The 22,883-nt window shown below is 48.9% G+C and overlaps 1 protein-coding gene and 1 long non-coding RNA gene across 2 annotated transcripts; one reads left to right on the top strand and one right to left on the bottom strand.

The window, feature by feature from the left end:
- Positions 1 to 5,558: 5,558 nt before the first annotated feature.
- On the bottom strand, positions 5,559 to 8,844 carry LOC136543223 (uncharacterized). Its single transcript, XM_066535731.1, has 2 exons — positions 7,738 to 8,844; positions 5,559 to 6,032 (listed from the first exon to the last, which is right to left on the bottom strand). Exons 1-2 carry the CDS (start codon positions 8,842 to 8,844, stop codon positions 5,559 to 5,561), a joined length of 1,581 nt encoding a protein of 526 aa, XP_066391828.1.
- Positions 8,845 to 13,924: 5,080 nt separating this feature from the next.
- LOC136545048 (uncharacterized) lies at positions 13,925 to 15,449 on the top strand. The gene is made up of 2 exons (XR_010780901.1): positions 13,925 to 14,543; positions 15,225 to 15,449. It is a non-coding gene; the product is annotated as an uncharacterized lncRNA (long non-coding RNA).
- Positions 15,450 to 22,883: the final 7,434 nt, after the last annotated feature.

The raw sequence follows: 22,883 nt of genomic DNA, 5'->3' as shown, positions 1-22,883 counted from the left end.
CCGAGCTACAAAGAAAAACATCAAAATGTATGTTTGGTACCAGTACTCCATGCATGACTTCCTGGCGTATGGGATATTCAGCGCCTGGTGTGTCCACGGGAAGTTCCCATGCCCGGTATGCAAGACAACTCTAGAGTTCATTTGGTTGAAGAAGGGTGGCAAGTTTTTGTCGTTCGACAAGCATCGACAGTTCCTCCCTCTTAACCATGCATTCAAACAAGACACCAAGAACTTCACAAAAGGTGTCAAGGTGACCGACCCTGAACCTCAGAAGATGACTGGTGCCCAGGTTCATGCTCAGATAGATGCTCTCGTGGTCAATCCAAAGAAAGATTGCTTTGTGGGATATGGTGTCGAACATATGTGGACTCATAAGTCGGGCTTGGAGAGGCTTCCCTATTTTGATGACCTTCTCCTTCCACATAATATAGATGTAATGCACACTGAGAAGAATGTCGCCGAAGCACTTTGGGCAACACTCATGGACATTCCTGACAAGACAAAGGACAACCCTAAGGCCAGAGTGGACCTGGCAACGCTATGCGATAGACCAAAGCTAGAGATACTGCCTCCAAGAGACGGCAAGCCATGGAAAAGGCCTAAGGCCGATTACGTCTTAGAAAAGAAGCACATTACGGAAGTGATACAATGGATGCAGACGTTAAAGTTCCCGGATGGGTATGCAGCGAATTTGAGGAGGGGAGCGAACCCAGAGACTGCCCGAGTCTTAGGGATGAAGAGTCATGACTACCACATATGGATTGAGCGGCTTCTTCCATCGATGGTTCGAGGCTACGTCCCTGAGAATGTCTGGAAGGTGCTGGCAGAGTTGAGCTTTTTCTTCCGCCAGCTTTGTGCCAAGGAGGTATCTGTGAAAGTGGTTGAGGAGTTGGAAAAAGTGGCACCTCTGTTGCTCTGTAAGTTGGAGAAGATCTTTCCACCTGGCTTTTTCTTGTCGATGCAGCATTTGATTTTGCACCTCCCGTCTGAGGCATGAATGGGGGGGCCCGTGAAGAACCGTTGGTGCTATCCAATCGAGAGATGTCTAAAGATTATTCGCAAGAAATGTGGAAACAAAGGCAGGATTGAGGCTTCCATTGCTAAGGCATTCATTCATGAGGAGGTGTCAAACTTCACAACAACATACTGTGATGAGAACCTTCCTAGCGTGCATAATCCACCCGCTCGGTACAACGAGGACGAAAATGAATCGACCCTTAGCCTTTTCAAAGGGCCACGTGGGAGAGCAAGTGGAGCGACCACAAAGACCTTGAGCTATGAAGAGTGGCGCAAGATCATGCTCTACGTGTTGACCAACCTTGATGAAGTGGAAACGTATCTGGGGTAAGTTCTCAACGAACTTGTTACATACTCCGTAACTTTTGTACATCCAACAACATTGTTCCTTGTTAGTGCAGGGAATTTTTTGATGAATCCTGGCATCATTCAAGGCCACCTTCTGACCATGAACGAGAGACCCTTCTTCAACATAGTTCGCCTGATTTCATTACATGGTTCCAAAAAAAGGTACCGGCCAACTTAGCTCTTACTAAGTTTGATGTTCCAAGTTGCCTGATTTCATTTCTCTCCTGCTTGAACTTGCAGTGCCAAAGGGATGTGTCTATAAGTGCTGAATTACAATAGGTGGCCAATGGCTTTGACTATAAGGTCTTGTCATTTAACGCTTACGACGTGAATGGATATCGCTTCCACACAACAAGATACGAGCAGAGTCGTCCCAATCCAAGGACAACGAATACCAGAGTATTTACGCCCGGAACTGATCAGGAGGAGTATTATGGGATAGTTGATGAAATATACGAGCTCGACTACCGTGGTTCCAAAGCACTTAATCCTGTCATATTCAAATGCCAGTGGTTTGATCCTGCAGTATCGAGAAAGTCTCATCAGCTTGGGATAGTCGAAACTCGACAGGATTCCTTCTATCCAGGAGAAGATGTCTATATTGTGGCTCAACAAGCCACACAAGTTTATTATTGTCCATATGCTTGCAAAATCGACCCACGTCTTCAGGGTTGGTATATTGTGCATAAGGTATCACCACACGGTAGATTACCTCGCCCAAACCCTGATGATTACAACTTGAACCCAAACACGCATGACGGAGAGTTCTATCAACAAGAATCGGGGCTACCAGGGATGCTTGAGATAGACTTAACTGGAGAGATCGAAATGGAAGTAGACGAGGAATGGGTTGTTGACGAGGATGCTGCAAATGAGGTGCATGATCCAAAGGACTTGGAAATGCATGACGGACTATGACTAGGCAATGACAACGATGAGGATGAGGCTATTGAGGATTTGGACAATCTTGATAGTGATGACGATACCTATCGTCCAGATAATCCCGATCATGAAGAATATTAGAAATACATGTAATACTATGTTATTTTGTAATTACATTTTCTTTATTTTGCATCTCTTACTAAGTACGTCTCGTTTATCTGTACTTACTGGTTTACTCTTTTGAATTGCAGGTGATGGGGCCCACTAGGAGGAGCTGCCCCTCGGTTTACGCCAACCGGAGGGACATGGCAGAGGCGCCAGAGAGGCCGAGGAGCCGAGAGGCAGGCCAAGGCGGGAGCCGTTGACTGACCACGGGCGCAGCTCCTCACGCGACTCTGTGCACGATGATGACCTTCAGCACACGGTGGACGGGGACGGGGGTCCATGGACGGAGGATGAGGAGGCGGTTCCAGCGACGGAGGACGAGGAGGCGGTGACGGTAGGGGGTTCCACTTCCTCTGGTACGTCGAAGCCCTACCAGCGAGGTCCCGCAAAGCTCCCGAAGCGACCAATACCTGTTGAGAGGCACCCACTAAATGCACCCGAGGGTGATAAGTAAGTAACTTCATATGTTCTTCATTTGATATGTTGAAAAATCATAATAACAACTAATAACTATTGTGGACCACTTGTGTAGGAACTGGGTGCTTGTGGACCAAGCGGCCCCGGCACGCAATGTGAATGGCATCCTAGGACTTCTGTGCAAGGAACACTTTCCTGGCCTGGTTAGGAAAGGAGATCAGGATTGGGAGCCGGCCTGGACGTTCGACCACTATGCCCTCGTGCAAGATGCTCCAGATCATAATGGCATCCGCTGCAGAAAACAAGGTAGATCGGGTGATTAGGGAGTTGTGGGCAAGTCTTTCTTGCACTACATTCCTCAATTCCTCGCATTCATTGGACATTCTTGAAATAAAATAATGGATACCTCGTGTCTTTATGCAGGACTTCTTCAGAATCCAGGAGGGACAGGAGGAAAGTGCGTATCAGGTGGCTTACGCTTCCTGTAAAAAGCGTGTCACGGACTTGCACTACGAGTCCCACATCCAGCCCACATAGACTACAACGCCAAGTTCCTACTCAGGCGTGTCAACAAAGAGGAGGCAAGACGAATGACGCTGACAAGGGAGTAGTACATACAGGTAAATACAAAACATGAATATTCATTTCTTTTGAGATTAAGTATGCCTAATTTGATCTTCTGATATGTCGTCTACTTGATGTCCTGTAGGTGATTCCAAGCTGGTGCGCCACCCACCCCGATTGCTGGGAATATATTGTGGACACCTGGTTGGACGGGGACTGGCAGAAGAAGCACGAGGAGGCCCACGACAAGCGTTTGTAGATGCCAGGTGTACCTCACCATTAGGGCAGCCGCAGCCTCAGCAAATATGCAAATGCATATGTAAGTCTCCGCCATTGCTCTAATCTAGCCACGCTCAATTCCGCATCATTTCTAACCACATGTTGTTGTCTTTCTCGTAGTCGGATGCACACGGTGGCCACCCAGTTGGTCAACTCAAGGCATATGCTCTGGCTCACATGGGCAAGGCGACGGCCGACATCGAGTATGACCCAGATGCCCCGCTTGAGGCGTACACCAACTCCAGCGTCCATACCCACCTCTCTTCGTACACGGAGGCGGCAAGGTCAGTCCATGGGACGGGCTACGATCCGAGAACCGAGGAGCGCCTTGATCCTGAGCTCGTGATGAGGGTGGGGCAAGGCAAGAAGCATGGACGGTTCTGGATTGGCGACGACGTCCTCGACACGGCCTCTACTCCTCCTCTCCACCAGCTCCGAGCAGCGAGCACGAGCTCAAGCGTGCCCATACGCCAACGGCCGACCACGGTGTCGGCACTCCAGGTAAGCATTCCTATTTCATTCGTCGTTCTTTGAATTTTACATACCTTACCTATGCATTATTGAAACATTGGGGTCAAATGCTACAGGCCCAGGTGTAGGAACTGCAGGCCGAGTGGGAGGCTGAGCCGCAGAGGCTACAGACTTTGGAGGCCCAGTGGGAGCAAGATCGGCGGCAGATGGCCGAGATGATCAAGTTCATGCAGCAAATTGGCCAGCAACAAGGTTGGGCGATCCCACGACGCTGCTTGCTCCAGATCCACCTCCACAACGTCCTGATTCTACCCCAGTGAGTATAAGTATGAAGTTTTACTTTCTATGCTGAAACTTAGAGAAACCTAGTGAAACCTAGACAAACCTAGTGGTGGTGGTGGTGGTGGTGTGGTGGTCATGGTGGTGGTGGTGGTGGTGTGGTTGTGGTGGTGGTCATGGTGGTGATGTGGTGGTGGTGAAGTGTTGGTGATGGCGGGTGATGTGGTGGTGGTGGTGGTAGTGGCGGATATTTATCTTGCATATTTATCTCTTCTCTTGTCGCTCACGTGCAATCTCTTCTATTTTGTGCAGCATCAATCGGGGGCGGCGTCGAACCACCTCGGAGGGTCACCGGGATCGCACTTTGGGCCATCCCAACTCGGACCGTCGCCATGAGCTTCAAATGGCAGCCGTTGTGATATAATGCACTTGTGAACTATGCTTGTGTGTTTGGACTTTGGACTTGGGAGTCGAGATTGTGATACTTGTATGCTATGTTTGTGTTTGTGGTGGATTGTGATATACATTTGTATTATATATATATTTGTGTGATATATAGTTGTGTTATATATATATATATGATGTATATCTTGTTTGCAACGATGGAAGACTAAAAACCAAAAAAATTGAATTTTTTCACTTCTTTGCCGAGTGTCATGACCATGACACTCGGCAAAGCTGGGAATCTGGGACACCTAGTTTCCCAGCTTTGCCGAGTGCCATGGTCAAGGCACTCGGCAAAGAAAATGCAAAAAAAAAAAGAAAACAAGATTTGTCGAGCGCCAGATTCAGGCACTCGGCAAAGAAGTTTTTAAAAAGAATAAAAAACACATTTCTTTGCCAAGTGCCGACTCGTGGCACTCGGCAAAGGGGTCGTCACCGTGACCTGGCAGTCACGACGGCTTTTCTTTGCCGAGAGACGTTGTGGCACTCGGTAAATCCTTTGCCGAGTGCCCGAGATGCGGCACTCGGCAAAGAAGCCTTTGCCGGGAAGGGATATGCCAACAGCTATTTGCCGAGTGCAGCACTCGGCAAAGGCTTTGCCGAGTGCAAAGCCTTCTTTGCCGAGTGCAATTGCACTCGGCAAAGGACGCGTCTCTTGTAGTGTAATGTCCATGAGAACCTACTTTCTATACTCAACTGTCAAGTAGCCGCAGGGTATTCCTTTTCGGACCCCCGCGTCGTTCCTCATGGGGCGACTCGGGCGAAGCCTCGCGCCGCCGCCGCAGCACTCCATGCCTTCCTCGTGCGTCCTCGCCACCACCTGAGCACGTCGCCGGTGGCTGTGCGGCCGCAGTGAAGGTGGCGGTGGGGTGCTGCCCGCACAAGCTGCTTGCTCCATCCCTTTCCCTCCCCGTCTTCCTCTTCCCATGGGTGCTTGGCTTCCGCGCTGCCGCGATGGCTTCTCCGGCCAGGGTCCCATGGATCTGGGGTCTTGTGGCTTGGATCCGTGGTTCCTCGGGCTGGCCTTTGTTGGCTGCCTGGGTGGTGGCCGGCTCTAGACTGAACTTGTCTGCGAACTCGGCGGCGGTGGCCGGGGCGAGACCTTGAGCTGCAGTTGGTCCGGCGGCCAGATCCACGCGGGGGTGGCAGCCCTGGGTGGCTGGCGACTGGATCCATGGTCCTGTGGCTGGATCTGAAAGTCTGGCTGTCGGGGCCACGTGGAGGGTGGCTGGGTGCAGCTGGGGGGCAGGTGTTGGCGGGCTAGGCGGCTGGGGCTTCTACCTCCACTTCCCTGGCCCCCTTCTCTTCCCCGTCATCTCCCCTCTCCCTTGCCGCTGCCCGTTCGGCTTGCTGTTGGCTGGCTTCGGCCGGTTCTGGTGGTGGACATCCTCTTCGGCGTGCTTCGTTCGGCTCTGCTTTTGGCTGGTTGGTGGCTGCGGCTGCCCATCGTCCTTCCTCAGGGCGACGGTCGTGCCTTCTTGTAGCTCTCAGTGGCGGCTTGGATCACCGCGGAGGTTGGCTCAGCAGGGATTGGGACGGTGGTGGGCTGGGTGACTGGGGCTTCTTCTGATCCCGGCCCTCTTCTCTCCGTCATCTGCCTTCTCCCTTCCTCGGGTTGGCTTCCGTGGCGGAGGTGGTCGGTTTTGTGTGCTACTGGCCGGCTTTGTCGATTCTGGCGGGGGCGGAGTCTCCGACGGGCTTCTCCCGGCGCTTCTCTTGGCCGGCGTCTCTAGGGGCGGTGGCCGGGCGGGGCTGCTGCCGATCCTTCACCGCAACATGCCTCCTTGGTAGGGTTCGTTCTCGAGCGGCGACGGTGTGGAGGTTGCTCGAGGTCGGGGCGAAAGCTTGGACGACGACATCTGTGGACGCCGATTCCTGCTTGGAGGCGTCCTTTCCTGCCTCTTCTCCTGCCGTCCTGGATGTTGTAGGTGAAAACCTTCCCTTGGCGGGCTACATTGTCGGCGCTTTTAGCGTCGTTTCCTTCTTGGAGGCATTGTTAGGCGTTCCAGTTCCGCGGTCTCTCCTTGCCGTCTGGCCATGGTGGTGTCTCCAGCTGTGCTGTCTGGAGTCGCCACGGCAGGTCATCGTGTTTTCTTCAACCCTTGTTAGTTGCTAGTTGAGTTGTTAGTTGGGTCGATTCGACCATTTTAGAGCAAGTAGTGGTGTGAGTAGATGTTTGTCCAGTTGTTGTATCAAAGTTGTATAGGATGAGTGGTGCACTCTCCTCGGTTGTATGGTTTTTTGCGCTCAGTTTCCATTTAAAAAACTAGGCGGGCACTTGCCTTTATTTTTCTTTCTTCGTCTAATAGAAATCGTGGCAAAGCTTTTACCATCCTTTCTAAAAAAAATACTCAACCATCAAATAGTAGCAGGATCATGTTCATGGATGAATCATTGCATCTTCATGGTAGTGACAGTTTGCATTTGCAAGATCTGAAAAGATACAATCCATTAGTTTGATATTTGCAAATATTTGATATATTTACCGCTAAATGATTATATGGCTTGGTACTTCTTCATCACATGGCCTAAAAGTTAATACAAACTAATATTTGTCTAAGTTTCTATAGATATATTGATAGTATACCACTAAAATAGATATGTGAAATTCCGATTGACGACCTTACATTCCTAAAAGATCATTTACAAGTCATGGCTCAAAAATATATATCTAAATCATGTTGTATGCAAAGGCTTTAAGGGTTACGGATAGGTGACAGTAATTTGCTGCATATCTGAACACCATATTGTATTATTCACATCCAATGGCTCCGGTTTATGACTACTTGATAGAAGTAAATGAACTTTTGGACATAACTATAACATTTCTAAGACAGGAATATAATAAAGAAAGCCACAAAGCTACTATACCTTGGGAGTGTAGAAGCTCGTGTAAGGAAAGATGAGGTCGAATCGGTCGCCCTCTCTTTCGCTAACCTTTCTCACTTTCTTTGACTTAAGGTCAACTGTGAAGATTTCAGTAGATATGTTAACCAAAATAGTATTTGTGCCCTCGGCGAAGCCAACCACTTGATATGACTTGTATGGTACACGACTTGGGAGCAATGTCCCAAGCTTCATAACCTTGTGTTTCACCCACCCATCAATGTCATTAGTAACATCTTGTCGTGACCACATATGGATGCAATTGTCGTCAGACAGGGTGGCAAGTCCAAGCCCTCCATTCTCTGTCTTCATGAGAACTGCCCTAGACATACCTCGTGGTATGTTGATCTCGGAAAGCCATTGTGTACACAGGTCATACTTGATGATGTTTGTGTTATATTCAAAGGGGAAGTATATGACATCTCCAATAAGAAGACTGGGTTTGCGACCGGCTCTGAAGCGGTAGTAGTTGTAGCTGTGAGTGATATGATTGGGGGTGGGAGCGGGAGCGCTCCACGCACCGGTCAGTGATGAGTAACTGGTCGCACATGCGAATATAGGGCTGAGAAGGTTGGTCTCTACAAAGACCACACGAAACGGACCATCGTGGCAGTCGAGGTGGTCGCAGCCGTCCTTAGCACACAGCACCGCCCCTGTGTAGTTGTAGGACGAGTAGGACGGGTATCTATCAGAGGGCAATCTCAGGTGCTGTTGGCTGCCGGTGATGGGGTCCCAGACGACGAGTCTCCTCTTTGACGCGTCCCTGAAGTGGATCAGCACGCGGCCGTGGCGGCAGTCTAGGGCGACCCAGCTGCTGTTTTCGACCGTCGGCATGCGAACGATGGAGGCGACGGAGGTCGTCACGGGGACCAATTGCATGGATGAGGCGTCGGAGTAGCGGTTCTGGATGTAGCCGAGCAGGGGCGGCGCTCCATGGAATCGGCGGCAGCGGCGCACGAAGCAGTCCTGGTCGGAGAGGACGCGGCGCCAGGCCTTGCAGACGAGGCTGGCGCGGACCAGGTGCACTGGCTCGTCCGCGGGGAGGCGCACGAGGATCTCTTGGACGAGCTCCTCCGGCAACGAAGACGCCATGCAAGTCGTCGGTGGGTTGGGATTGGAGGAATTGAAACGACGGCACGTACGTACGTAGGATCGGAGTCGCTATATATATCAATTTATATGGCACAAAAATCTGAGCAACAAGTACGTACTCCAGATGCGATACGATCGATCCTCCAGTTCCAGGGACTAAGCAATCGATCGAGCGTGTGGTAGACGGACGGCGACACGATCGGGGCCTAATACACGGATTTGGATCCGAACCGGACGCGGACCCTGTGATGATGATTTCTTGATCAGAATGGTCCAAGACGATCCATCCGACTCAGATGGCTATTGTGATGTATTGAAAGGCTGAATGCACTTTGGAGAATAACTTTGTTATCAACGTATATATATCCAGAGTTAATTTACGTAAACTTGAACAGCAAAAATACTTAGCTTCAGTTTTTGTACACATGCAGGGTTGTTCGTCCCTTGGATCACAAGTTCACAAGTTTGGTGGAATCATTTACAACGACGTTTATAGACAAGAGATGCCCGAATGAGGCACACTGGACGGCAAGGAGATCTCCCCCTAGTAGTCTACTAGTATTTGTTTTCATAATGGACGTGGCTAGTGCCCAGGCGCTCGGGACGCCGGCGCCTGCTGCTCCATTTCACGCGTGTCCGCGCGCATGCGGGAACCTCCGTGCCTCCTGTCCGGCGCCTCGCGCCCCCTCTGCTTCCTGTGCCCACATGCGCGCAGGGCCGTGCGCCCCTGCCTCCATCCTCTTCTGCTTCCCACGCCCGCCGCATGCACAGTGCCCTAGTAGCTTTCGTTTCACGCGTCTGGGACCACTCGCGCCCCTGCCTCCATCCCCCTCTGCTTCCCACACGCATGCACGGCCGCTGCAGCAGGTGGATCCGTTGTAACATGTGCAACACCAAATCTACTTATGCAATATTCAGATGAAACACTTGCAACATACGTCCGAATCAATTAAAACAATGACAACATACGTCTGAAACACTTGCAAACACCTAAAAACACTTAAAACATATGTGTGTAGCCATTGCAAAACATATGCAACATCCAGATTAAACACGTGCAACATACGTATGAAACACCTGAAATATTTGAAACATACTCTTGCGACATGCGTGCATTTGCAACATCCAGATCTACTTTTACAACATCCAGATGAAACACTTAAAATATTCTTATGAAACACTTGAAAACATACGCTAGCAACATGCGTATATTGTCATTGCATCATATGCAACATCTCAAATATACTTTCGCAACATCTAGATAAAAACATATGCAACATAATTATGAAACACCTAAAACACTTGGAACACGGTGTCACTGGCGTCCACGGCCTACAAAGTGGAGGACAGCAGTAGCTAGCAAGCTCAGGGCTGGCGAACGTCGGCCCAGCATACACCTCCACTGTAGGACTTCCCTTCCTGCAGTCACTACAAGAGATGTGTGGCTTTTTGACGTATTTGGTATGACAACCGGTGATAATGTCATTATATCATTCGGTTTATGACATTATGTTTTAGGCAATTCGACTTGGTGCCAATAAAAGGTTGTATGTCACAAAAAACGTCATACAACTAGTTCAATTCCATCCAATGACGATATTTGTGACGTCACATAGGCATTTTCGGTGTCTCAAAGGCTAATTTACAAATTCCATCAATCTATGATAGAGTTTGTGCGTCAAAAAAAATAAAATATTGATTTGTTTACATGTTGTTCTCCATGTTGGCATGTTCAACAGCTGTGTGGTCGGGTTGGTCCATATACTTTTTAATTTTCATTGTTTTCCCAATATATTTCATCTCATGTTATCTATGTTTCACCGCCCACGTTGTTAACGTGGCGTTTTATTTTATATAGCCTAATCACTACATCAAAAAAAACACAAACAAAACATGCAGTCATGTGATGTGAAGAGGGGTCCCTAAAAATATCAAAGCACCGGTGGACGATTGGTCGTTTAAGACTTATAGTTGGTCGCAATAAAAAATGTATGCATCCATTGTTTAAAAAAATAATTAAAGAATAATTAAAGAAACATTGAGTGTTTTTCTTATCATGTGTGTAATTATTCATTTCTAAACTCAAACTGATAGGTTGGTGATATGAAAAGGTTATGTACAAACTGAAGTGGGAGATAAAAATTAATAGAGACATACATTCATATATATAAAGAAAGAAAAGAAAAGAAAAAGAAAACAAATTTAAACACACACACCACCCTGAATGCCCGACCCTCGCTGTATCCTCCCTGCGCCTGACGCTCTGTCGCGTGCGCGACTGCACAGCCTGAGAGCCCAGCGAGGTGCGTGTCCTGAGAGGCCCCCAGCAAGCATGCGAATCTTTTTTTTTTTTTTTTTTGAGGGGCAAGCATGCGAATCCTGAGTGCCAGCCCATTTGCAAAGGGTCAAGCGTGAGCATGGAAATTACCCAAAAAACAGATCAAAGGCAACAGGCTCACCACTGCGTTGTGATGGTTTTGTTAATAAAATATCCATCCATAAATTTATAAAGGAACTATGGCAGCAAATTGACTTCCCACTCAGCGCCCAGCGGACGTACCGCTCGAACCTAGGATTCGGCCCATCACGTAGGGGACTCAGGACCCACCAACAACTTTTTTTAACAAAAAAACTACAGCAACTAGGAATGGAACCTGGTACCTCACTCTAGGCTCCAAGCACCATACCATTAGACCACGACTAGTTTTTGTTCAATTGCTGTGACCAGCCCATATTTATAAACAATCAACATTACAGAATTTCTAGAGTAAAATATAATAAAATACTAGATAAATCAATAAACAAGATTTCTAACTTTTAATCTATGGGTGAATGTTCAAAATTGTTTATTACAATCATACAAACTCTAAATTGGATGATCTTTTTTCATTGTCCATCTACAATAATTATATATGCATGGTTCTATGAAACATAGGAGTTGTAGTCCGGGTTCCATGAAATGGCGCATCCATTTTTGTGAACCATTCAAACAATGTTGGATGGAGAAATGGCCAATACAAAATTTATAGATATTAATGATTTCTTCAGCTTTGTAGTTGACAACTTTTCCATTTAAAATCATTTAGTATCCCAAAATTCTGTTTGAAGTTCTCATATTTTGAAATTCAAATATTGAACTGTTCAAACAAAGTCGGATGGAGAAATGACCAATACAAAAGTTGTAGATATCGATGAGTTCTACAACTTTGTTGTTGATGACTTTTTTATTTAAAATCATCTACTATACGTTGTTCACAAATGGATACATCTCTCACATAGTTATATGGCTAAGTGAAAGATCTATCTATTTGTAAAGAATGTATAGTCTCTCTTTATTAAAATTGTTTGAAATTTTTATGCAGTGCTTATAGACCTAAAGTATGTTGTTGTGTCAATTTATAGATTTTGCTGACCAAATTTAGATATTATTACAATTATATTGTGGAATTACCATGCAATAATTGTAATAATATCTAAATTTGGTTAGAAAATTCTACAAACTTGCGTGAAAGCATGGTTTTGGTGTATGATCATTCCTTAAAAATTCAATTCATTTTAGCAAAGCGTTACTGCATATTGTTCACAAATCTATACATCTCTCACATAGTTACATGGCTAAGTGACAGATGTATCTATTTATGAAGGATGTATATAGTTTCACTTTGTCAAAATTGTTTGAAATTTTTACGGAATGCTTATGGAACTAAAATATGTTGTTTGTCAATTTGTAGATTTTTTCTGACAAAATTCATTTATTATTAGAAATTTATATCATTATGAGGGCATTAAACTTATTTTATATTACTTAAAAACTATAATTAACTTGCTGAGAAAGAATGTAAACTAAATTAATAAACATAATGAGGAAACTACGAGCTCAAAACTTAATTAAAGCACTTAAATGATGTGCTAATATTAAATAGCCAAGGAAACTTATATTCTAAAATAAATAAGTCTTAATTCGGCCTTTAAAAAAGAGGAACAACCAAACCAGGCCATTCGGCTCCCAAGCGTGCGGCCTGCTAAGGCTGTCTCCAACACCACACACCCAGACATAAAACCCATTCCAGGAATTGAGTCCGGCACAGTAAAAAATTCACCCACCCAAATCTACCCGTCTCCAACAGCCAACCCCATCTCTGCTCTGCCCCACACCGCCGCCGCCGCCCTGCTCTGCTGCTCCGCCCGAGGCCGAGCGCCGCGCTCGCCTCTGCCTGATGGAGCCGCGAGCGGCCAAGCACCCTCGCCGGCGTCCTGTTTTGCTCTCCCTCTACCTCCTCTTCTCTGCTTCCTGCTTCGCCACCGTTGCTCACCCCGTGCTTCTTCCTCGCTGGAGCCGGAGCCGAAGCCGCTACCGCCCTTCCGTCGTCGTCGTTCGGGACGCGGGCGTCGCGGCTGCTGCGGCTGGCGGTGCTGTGGCCGCGGAAGGGTGGCGCGGCGCACACGCACAGCCTGCGCCTCCTCCGCACGCTCCGCCGGCTCCGGCACGGCGAGCGCGAGTACTCCATCGACGAGACGCCGGCGTTCTGGTTCCGCACCCCGTCCGCGCGCGTGCTCCGCCTCATCCCCTGCAGCGTCCGACGAGCTTCTCCTCCTATCGTCGATTTGGGTCAAGGAGAGAGACATACGCATTTTTGAGTGCCCTCTCACCTCCGACGCAAAATTGGTCTTCCCATTGCCTACTCTGTTGGAGGCCGTTTCTTCGACGTGAAGTAGGCATTTTGGGGATGGGTCGCGTGATGCATAGCCTGCTGGAGACAGTCTAAGGCCCGTTCAGCTCAGAGAACCCCAATAAAGACACGAACCACGGAGACCCTAATACCAAAACGATAGCAGCCGTTGATCTCAATCTGATGGCCAGGATTCATCTGAACAAGAAAAACACATATATAAGCCAATGAAACCCTAGCGAGCTCCTCCTGAGTCCTCACACTCTTCCCTCCTCAGTCCTCACACTCTTCTCTCTCTCCCATCGGCCGCCACTTTATTGCTTCTCGCACGCGGTGGCAGTGGCGGCGGGCGGCCCTAATGCGTGCGTGCTACGCGCAACAGGCAAGGCGCTCCTCCGGGATCCGAGGAGGCAGGGCCCCGCGGCGGCGAGGTGCGGGTGCGCGTGCGGGAGGTGGCCTGATGTTGCGCAAAAGGCGCAGCGGACCGGTGCGTACGGCACTGGCTCGCGCGGGCGAGCCGCACTTATGCGCATGGCGGAAGAGCCGACACGGTACTTTGGTGGTGGCTCCTATGGCGGCGGCGGTCCCTCGCTCAGGGCTGGAGCGGTACCGACTGAATCTGCCGTGGCCGAGTCCTAGCAGCAGCGGGCCTGCGCCTCTATTCTAGCTCGCGAGGCGAACCAGTGCGTGTCTTCTCAGGGCACTCCAGATTGTCGTCCAACGAGCGACTAGAGCCCAGGAGCGAGGGGCGCGTCCAGCCATCCGAAATCACTACTGTGACAGCACAAGTAGCGGTCGTGCACAAAGAAGCTAAGAGGCAAGTTTCTGTTCTAATCTCATCAGTTGGTTGGAATTCAATAGATCTCCTCAATCATGGTGGGTTTGTTGGTGCTCGCGGATTGCAGGGAGTAGCCTGTGAAGGGAGCAAGGATGAAGATGCAGCTGCTAGTCTGTTGGATTACTAGATGATAAAAAATTGATCTTCCTCTTGATGTGCTGCTTTTTTCCATGTGTGGTATGGGCTAATAGGTATGCGAGCTGCTCAAACATCAACCTTGTTTCATGATGCTCGAATCTTTTACAATGAACTATCATCTGGACTATGTTAATCAGGTTGCCTTCATGTGATCTAGCGCTCGGCAAAAATTTGTGCAGATATGTGTTTTCTCTTTGGATTTGTAGTGTCCGTACGAACTTTGTACCACATGCCTTGGTGCAATTTTAGTTAAAAAAATGAGGAATTATTCTTTTGGACTACTATGTGTGCGTCCAGTGTAGTGCTAGCCCAGGTCATACTCCTAGTTGTGTCAATTTATGTTGCTGCAGTTTGACCTTGCTCGTTATCATTTATGTAGTAGTAGTAGTGATAATCTGCTCAATAGCTTGTGTCTTGATCCGTGTGACATGTTAGATCTGTGTGATTATTGAATCATTGATCTTCAACTGTACAGGTGCTTCCATGTTGTACTGTTCCTTGTATTTGCAACTTGCTTGATATCAGAAACTTGTTTTCCTAATTTGTTTCTCTATTTGTATAGAAAAAGTTAATTGCAGAAAAATTTTGTATAACAATTGTCTTACATTAGAGCATACATAATCAGTGTTTCAGATTTAATTTGATGTCTGATTCGGAACTAGATTTATTTTGTACTCCTGCATGTTGTTCTTTGTGATTTCGTTGAAGTTGCTAACTCCTCTTCTACTATGTAGGTTGTCACTTGCTGTCCCACTATTCATCAAGCCTGAGTACTGAGAATGATGGCGTACGAGTAATGGAAGTAACGGTGATGGGCACGCACAACACGACAGTGGGGCTACGATTTTTTCTCTAGTTTGTTTATATGTGATGCCGATACATTGAATCAGATAATTTAAGTGGATATTTTATAATGTATTTTGAATGGTTGATTAAATATATTATGTGGGCTTCTACTCTATACGGGTGCCATGTGATGCTTTGATCTATTATGTTTGGGCTGTTTTGATGGGCTGTACGAAATTAAAATTCTGGTTTCGTGGCCTATTATGTTGATGGGCCGGAGATAATTTGCACCGGCTGGCATTAAAATTGGGTCGCAAAAAAATTCTTGTGGGCTACAAAGTGGGCCGAAAATAAAATTTGAGAAATCTAAACAGGCTGAAAGACTACAAATAAATGGGTTGCTATGTAAAAAAACAGGCCAAACAATGTTTTGGGTCTGTTATAAGTCTGCCAACCACGTGGGCCTTAACAGGCCATATTTCAATTTTATGACATTTATTGATCTGCCAACTCAGCGCCACGTCTATGCCTACATGGCACGAGGCAAGGTTTTGTGACAATACACTAATGTCAAAACTTGTGACGTTAGATATATAAATGTCACATAATAAATTTGTCACGGTGGCTTTTTGATGTTTGGATTTTCGTCAACTGGATGTCACAAATCTTAAATTATGACGTAAATTCCATATATTATGACATTAGAATGTCAAAAAGCCACACATTTCTTGTAGTGAGTGGAGTCTTCGGCTAGCCATGGGAGACGATGTCCCGACCGGCGACGACCTCCTACTCGTGGCGCCGGGTTGGTAGAGGCCCGATGACGACCTCCTACTAGTGGCATGACTTCTCTTGTGTGGCGCCAGCCATTGAAGCCGCTCGTACGCCGCCGGCTTGCCCTTCTCCCGCTCGTGCGGCGCCTGACTCGCGTGCTCCGTGCACTCGCGCCCTTCGGTGTGGCCCATCGGTCGTCCTGTGATTCTCCCGCTCCTGCTCATGGCCAAGCTCGTGCCTGTCGGCGCGACCCCTCTGTTGCTCGGCCGCAGTCGTCCAGCACCGTCCGCTCGCGGGGGATGGGGCACGACGCGACTGGGGTTGGGTTGCCGCGCAGTAGGGGGAAGGTCATGGCGCAGCGGGGGATGGGCCGCGGCGGGACGGAGTGGGGTAGGCGGATGTGTGGTGACATGCGAGTGTGAGTGGGGAAATTTTTAGAGATGGAAGAGATGCAGAGGTAAACATGCCTTTTGGTCCTATCCGCTGCATAGGCCCACGAAGGCAACGCCCGAACAGGACAGACACCAGTGTGCAAGCATTTGCGTTTCATAATTAAGTGTACATTAAGACCACCTCTAAACACAGCGCCGGTTTAAATTGATGTTTCTAGAGATGGTGCTCCATATATACGCCTCTATTAATCAAAAAATAAATTAAAGCTAGCCTAGGCTGTCCAATCAGCTAGCTAAGGTCTCGATCTAGGTCACGATGGTGTCGCCGCCACACCATCGTGCAGTCCTATGTCTTAGCTTCCACACGGACTTCTATGTCAATGCCACCACACTGCCACACCTCCATCCCATCTGCCCACCTCCACGAGGACCTCTGCGTCCATGCCGCCATGCCTGTGAAGAGGGAGTGGCAGAGAGAGATAGACAGAGAGCAAGTTTGAGCGTCGATGCCCTTGAGGTTGAGAGAGAAGGGTGAGAGCAAGGGCACATTTTGGTCGTCCTGCCTACACCCAAGAGATCCCTCTACCGAGAGATTTGCGGCCTCCTTGCCAAGATCCACCGCCTCCTCGTGCCTCCTCTCCCTGAGATCCGCCGTTTCCAGTAGGGAACGCTAGTATGGGATGCTAGGAGGGAGAGGGGGTGCTACTGGAAGGTGAGACCAGCAGAGAGTGGATGCCTGCGCATGCTTCGGATCTCGACCCCGTCGCATCCCCATGTGCTGGATCTTGAAGTGCTTTCGTTTATAGCTTTCGCTTGCTGCTGGTAGGTGACAAAAGGAGGGAGTTGGATTCTTGAGCCATTGTTGTCGATGGGATACTGGTCTGGTAGCAGCAACAACATCTATAGTGGGAGAGAGTGAGTGGGAAAGAAGGAAGAGGGAGGGGCAAAGTGGGAAGGAGAGGGAACCTTAGAAACAAAGTCCACTCAGCCTCACGTGCAGCGCATGTGACCCATGTGTCATGTTGCCTGATGACATGGACTTTGTTACGTTGGATCTATTCCCCAAACAAAGGGGTATGGACCTACATTGAACGGCTTAAAAGGTTTATGGCCCAAATTTGATGGACCTGAATGTCATCGAGCCCAGAAAGTTAATGCACCTATGGTGCATTCACATGGTGCTGAAGGGACCCATGTGCCACGTTGCCAGACATAGACTGCCACATTGGTTCTATTTACCAAAAGAAGATGCGTGAACTAGCAGTGAACTACTTCAAAAGTTTATGGATCCAAATCTGCAGTTTCATAGTTACACAGCCCGAAAAGTTAATGGACCTACAATGCATTTATCTCTATCTAAAAAAATCATAATGACTCATAATTTAGAATGGAGGGAGCTAGTCATATTTGACTTGAATATAAGAAAATCACTCATAAGCAAAATCGTACTAGTTTAAGAAAGATAGAGATGATGTGTAAGGCAGTACCTCCATAGTGATGAGCAAAACATGTCTAAAAAAGTAATTCGAGAAGTAATTCACAGGTATATGAATCAAAGACATTTCTTGTGTGCCCAAATCATACTTTAGATGCCCGTGCAGTCTTCTCTCAAGAAGTAGAGTGCATTACCCTCAACCACACTGGCTTTCGGCGCTTGGCCAACACTGCAGTGTGGATGCTGCCTACAGGTTGTCTTACTCCATGAACCAGCCTCCAGTGACTAGACATAAGTCAACATCGATCTCCCTTTTCTTGGGGCCAACTACCACAACAAGGAAGTGTCTTCCGTGGCACTCTTGGTGGTGGCAGCCTCGCTGGTGCCACCTAGCCTGGCGGCGCAGAGCTCAAGCTGCATTCGAGCTGTGAGCCTGTGACGGCGAAGGATCCCAGACAATGAAGGCGTAGTCCGTGGTTTTTTTCGTGCACTATGCAAAGGAGGACGCACTAGTACGTGGTGGGCGTTGATGACCTTGCACTTGCGGTGGAGGAGGTGCGGACCAAGTAGGATTTCATCCCACCTTTACAAAAGAAGCCGAGCATGTGGGGGCGCGCTGTGTAACTCCCGGAACCTGCAGCAGAAGGCAGAGCTGTAGATGAAGTGGCACCATCGCGGCAAGCTGTGTAACTCTAGGAACCTGCACGCAGGGTTGCCGGCAGGAAGCAGATGAGGACCTCCTCGACAAGCTCTTCCAGCAGGCGGCAGCTCCGGTGGTTAGCGCTGGATAGACCCGCTGGCTGGCTCGATACTCCGAGGATGCGAAGCGACGGAATCAATGGGGTGCTGATGTAGTTTTCGGCGGGCCCAACAGCGCTGGTGGCGGGAGGGTGCTACGGCGGCAGCATGCTGCGTGGTTGGTAACAGAAAACTGGGCCATAACAAATCTTTCAGTTCCAAAGATGTGTCATGAAAAGGCTCAAGGTATTGCTGAGTAACCGACTTCATTTTTCCAAACAACCCAAGACATCTGGGTGTCAAAATCGTGCTTGAGGACTCCGCTACGGCCTTGAAACCAAAAATACAGTGCATTCCCCACCAGGGTGGTTCGTCCCGAGCCGATGGGGCACCTGTGCTGAACGGTTGTGAGCACATCACTCCACACACCAATCTCTGACGAGTAGACGTAAACAGACGCGAGTGATGGCGAAAGACATTGTGTCCCCACGAAGACGACACGGAAGGGACTGCCGGCGCAGTCTAGGTGGTCGCAACCGGCTGCCGCGCAGACAAATGCTGCGGTCCAGCTGCAGCACGACGGGAGGAGCCGCGGCCTGGGCAGCGTCCGCAGGTAGCCCGTCATGGGATCCCAGACGAGGAAGACCCCCTTCGCGGTGTGTGGAGAGTAGCGGTGAATGAGGACGCGGCCGTGGCGGCCGTCGACCGCCAGATGCTACTGCTGCGCTCGCCTGCAAAGCGCGGGCGGAAGGAGGTGGTGGGCTGGAAGCGGAATAGAGCCCCGCGCTGGCGGAGGAAGCCGAGCATGGAGGCCGTGCCATGGACCTCGCGGATTCTGCGCCGGAATTCGAGGGCGGAGACACTACTGGAAACCGGCACTTTGCCGAGTGTATTTTATCGGCAAAGACGGTCTTTGCCGAGTGTCAAATAAAATACACTCGGCACAAAAAAAAACACTCGACAAAGGCGGCTTTGCCGAGTGTTTTTTTTTGGCACTCGGCAAAAATGTATTTTGCCGAGTGCCATTTTTTTGGCACTCTGCAAAATACGTCTTTGCCGAGTGTCTTTTTTCTGGCACTCGGCAAAGATGTATTTTGCCGAGTGCCATTAAAATGCACTCGGCAAAATGCGTCTTTGCCGAGTGCCTTGCTTTGAAAAAATGATTTGCCTTTTTTCTGGCACTCGGCAAAGATGTATTTTGCCGAGTGCCAAGGCATTTTGCCGTGTGCATTTTTTTTTGGCCCTCGGCAAATCATTTTTTCAAAGCAATTTTTGAGGCCCTAAATGAATTCAAATGAAAAACTTTTCAACTACAAAGTTGTATAACTTCTCAAGATCTACAAAGTTTATTTTGGTCATTTCTTCATTTGACAAAGCGACAATAACGTTGTTCATAAAATCTACATATCTCTCATATCTCTCATATTAGTTTCATGAAAGTAGAAGAGAGATATATAAGATTTGTGACCAATGTTACTACCACTATGTCGGATGAACAAATGACCAAAATAAACTTTGTAGATCTTGAGAAGTTATGAAAGTTTGTAGTTGGCAACATTTTGATTTGAAATCATCTTGTCATGCAAAAACGACGTTTGAATTTGAAAATTTTAAAATTTGAATTTTTCAAAAACCTCGGATGGAAAAACTTCCTAAATGAAAATTGTAGATCTCCAAAAGTTATGAAACTATGTAGTTGACAACTTTTTGATTTGAAATCATCTTATCATGCAAAACTACGTTTGAATCTCTCAAATTTGAAATTTGAATTTTTCAAACGACCTCGGATGGAAAAACTTCCTAAATGAAAATTGTAGATCTCGAAAAGTTATGAAACTTTGTAGTTGTCCACTTTTTGATTTGAATTCGTTTAGGGCCTCAAACAAGCAATTTACTCTCGGTTTAGTATAATATATGATGATAGATAACGAAATCTAGACACAAGTTACAGTGTAGTGCAGTGGTAGAGCAGCAGACACGCGAGGGAGAAGTCGTGAGTTCGAATCCCGCCGGCCGCGTTAGCCGCTAGTTTTGCGCAAAAAATGCAGCGACTTCGATGGAGACGGGCAGGCGCTGGCCAGTCGCGGCCTCCCCCGAAAAAAAATTTGCTGTTATTTTTGGGGTTTTTTCGCATTTTCATTTTGCTGAGTGTAAATCTTTGCCGAGTGCTTTTTCGGCACTCGGCAAAGGCTTTGCCGAGTGCCCGACAAAAAGCACTCGGCAAAGACTTCTTTGCCGATTATTTTTTTGCCGAGTGCCGTTTGCCGAGTGCGGCACTCGGCAAAGCCTTTGCCGAGTGTATTTCGGGCTTTGCCAAGTGCCGCATGCACTCGGCAAAGAGAGGGTTTCCAGTAGTGAGACGTGGCAGCGCTAGCCCTTGCAGACGAGGGCGGCGCGGACGAGGGCCGCGGGATCGTCTGGTGGGAAGCGTAGGAGGATGTCCTCCACGAGGTTGTCCACCAGCGCCGGTACCGGCTGCGCCGTCGCCATGCTGCTCGGTCGGATGGATCTCACCCAGGCGGCGGCTGAGCGAGGGTTTTGTTTAGGGTTGGGACTTGCGACGGGTTATTTTTTGAGGCCTCTGCCAGGTGGGGCCAAGGTGCAGCGGGCAAACTGTTTGGCCTATTTTTTTAGAATGAACTGTTTGACTAATTAGAATGAAGGTATTCAACGTAGATTTGCTAGTGGGCTAAAAAGAGTTAGGCCCGACGGCTTTGCCAAGAAGCAGGAGAGGACATCGTCAAAACACCTTGGATGCGGGCCAAACAACGTGAATAATGCGCTGACCATCCCTTTCCTCTCCCTCTCCCACGCGACACTGCGCTTAGGGCCCGGCCCACCCTTTCCCATGCGACCATGCGCCAGGTCCCGCCGAAGGCGGCAGCTAGGGTTCCGATGACGGCAGTGGCTAGGGTTCCGATCATCCGATGTCTCCCCCTCTTCTTGTCCAACTCTGGCGGACTTAGAAGGGGTTTCGGGGGAGGTATGTCGGTCAAACGGTGGAGACGGTGGTAGGGCAGTTTAGTGTCCTGGTGGCGGTGGAGGCGGCCGGACCAGGTCGAGGCGGGGGCATCGCGGCGGTGCTCGCCGACTAGCAAAAGGACATGGCGACGGTGGGAGTAGGGTAGGGGAGGGGAAGAAGAAGGCCGCAACGACCACACTAGGGTTTTACCGGATCTCCGCAACCGTAGAGCTATGGCGAACCCATAGGGCGGCCGCAGTGGGGGTGGGTGGGCGCTAGGTAGTGGGGCGCGAGGAGGAGGTAGGGGAGGAGGGCGGGGTCGAGGACGAGCGCGAGCGCAAGCTGGGGGAGCAAGGTTGAGTGCGAGCGTGTGCTAGAGCAGGAAGATGAACAGGAGGTGGTCGTCACGATGCTAAATTCCACCTTGGTCGGACCCTAGCACGCCCGCCAAACAGCGGGTTCGCACAATGTACAAGTGAAGTGCATGGCACTTTACACACATGGGCTGCAAACCTTTAGCAGGGTGCATGTAAAAGGCTTATAAAACTCCAGCATCACCTGAACAAGCTGCTTACCGGACCTCTCTCTGATCAAGCTATGGCAAAACAGGAAGGAGCTGCAAATTCAAATACAAAGGGTGTCCAAATCCAGAGGGCACTCGACGCCGGCCACGGCCGCGTCCTCCTCAGCCACTATACTCGCATACATCTACGCGTGAGAGCGAGGAGGACCTCGTCGTGTGCGACCCTGTCAAGGGCGACCTGCTAACACTGCCGTGGCTCTACCATTGGTGCCGCAATGACTGGACCGCAACGTTGGTCTGCGCGGTCGCTGGGTGCGACCACCTCGACTATGCCCGCGGACCCTTCCGTGTTGTCTTCATGGGAATCTACAAGGCGTGGCCGTTCGTCATGTCCGTATGCGTCTACTCATCTAAAGTGGGTGCATGGAGTGAGCACTATGGTTTCTCCCTTTTAACGACGATCGCAGCCTGGCACCCTGTGCCCTGGTGTGGAATCCACTCTTTTTTTTGATGCGGCACCGGAATCCTGGAGCCTGATTTGGACACACAGGATTCTAATGTCACTACTAGAGAACAGACTTTAGAACGATGTCCCAATTTAGCATTAGCCTCGGCATTTTTTGCCCCCAGGACTAAAGGACCCTTTAGTCCCGGTTGGTAATACCAATCGGGACTAAAGGTCCCTGCCCAACGGTCGTCCGCGGGGCAGGGATCTTTAGTCCCGGCTGGTATTACCAACCGGGACTAAAGGTTTACCTTTAGTCCCGGTTGGTAATACCAGCC

Source organism: Miscanthus floridulus, chromosome 3 (assembly GCF_019320115.1).
Source record: "Miscanthus floridulus cultivar M001 chromosome 3, ASM1932011v1, whole genome shotgun sequence".
Classification (NCBI taxonomy): Eukaryota; Viridiplantae; Streptophyta; class Magnoliopsida; order Poales; family Poaceae; genus Miscanthus; species Miscanthus floridulus.
The sequence above is the reverse complement of the archived record's forward strand: the minus strand, read 5'-3'. Positions and strand labels throughout refer to the sequence as shown.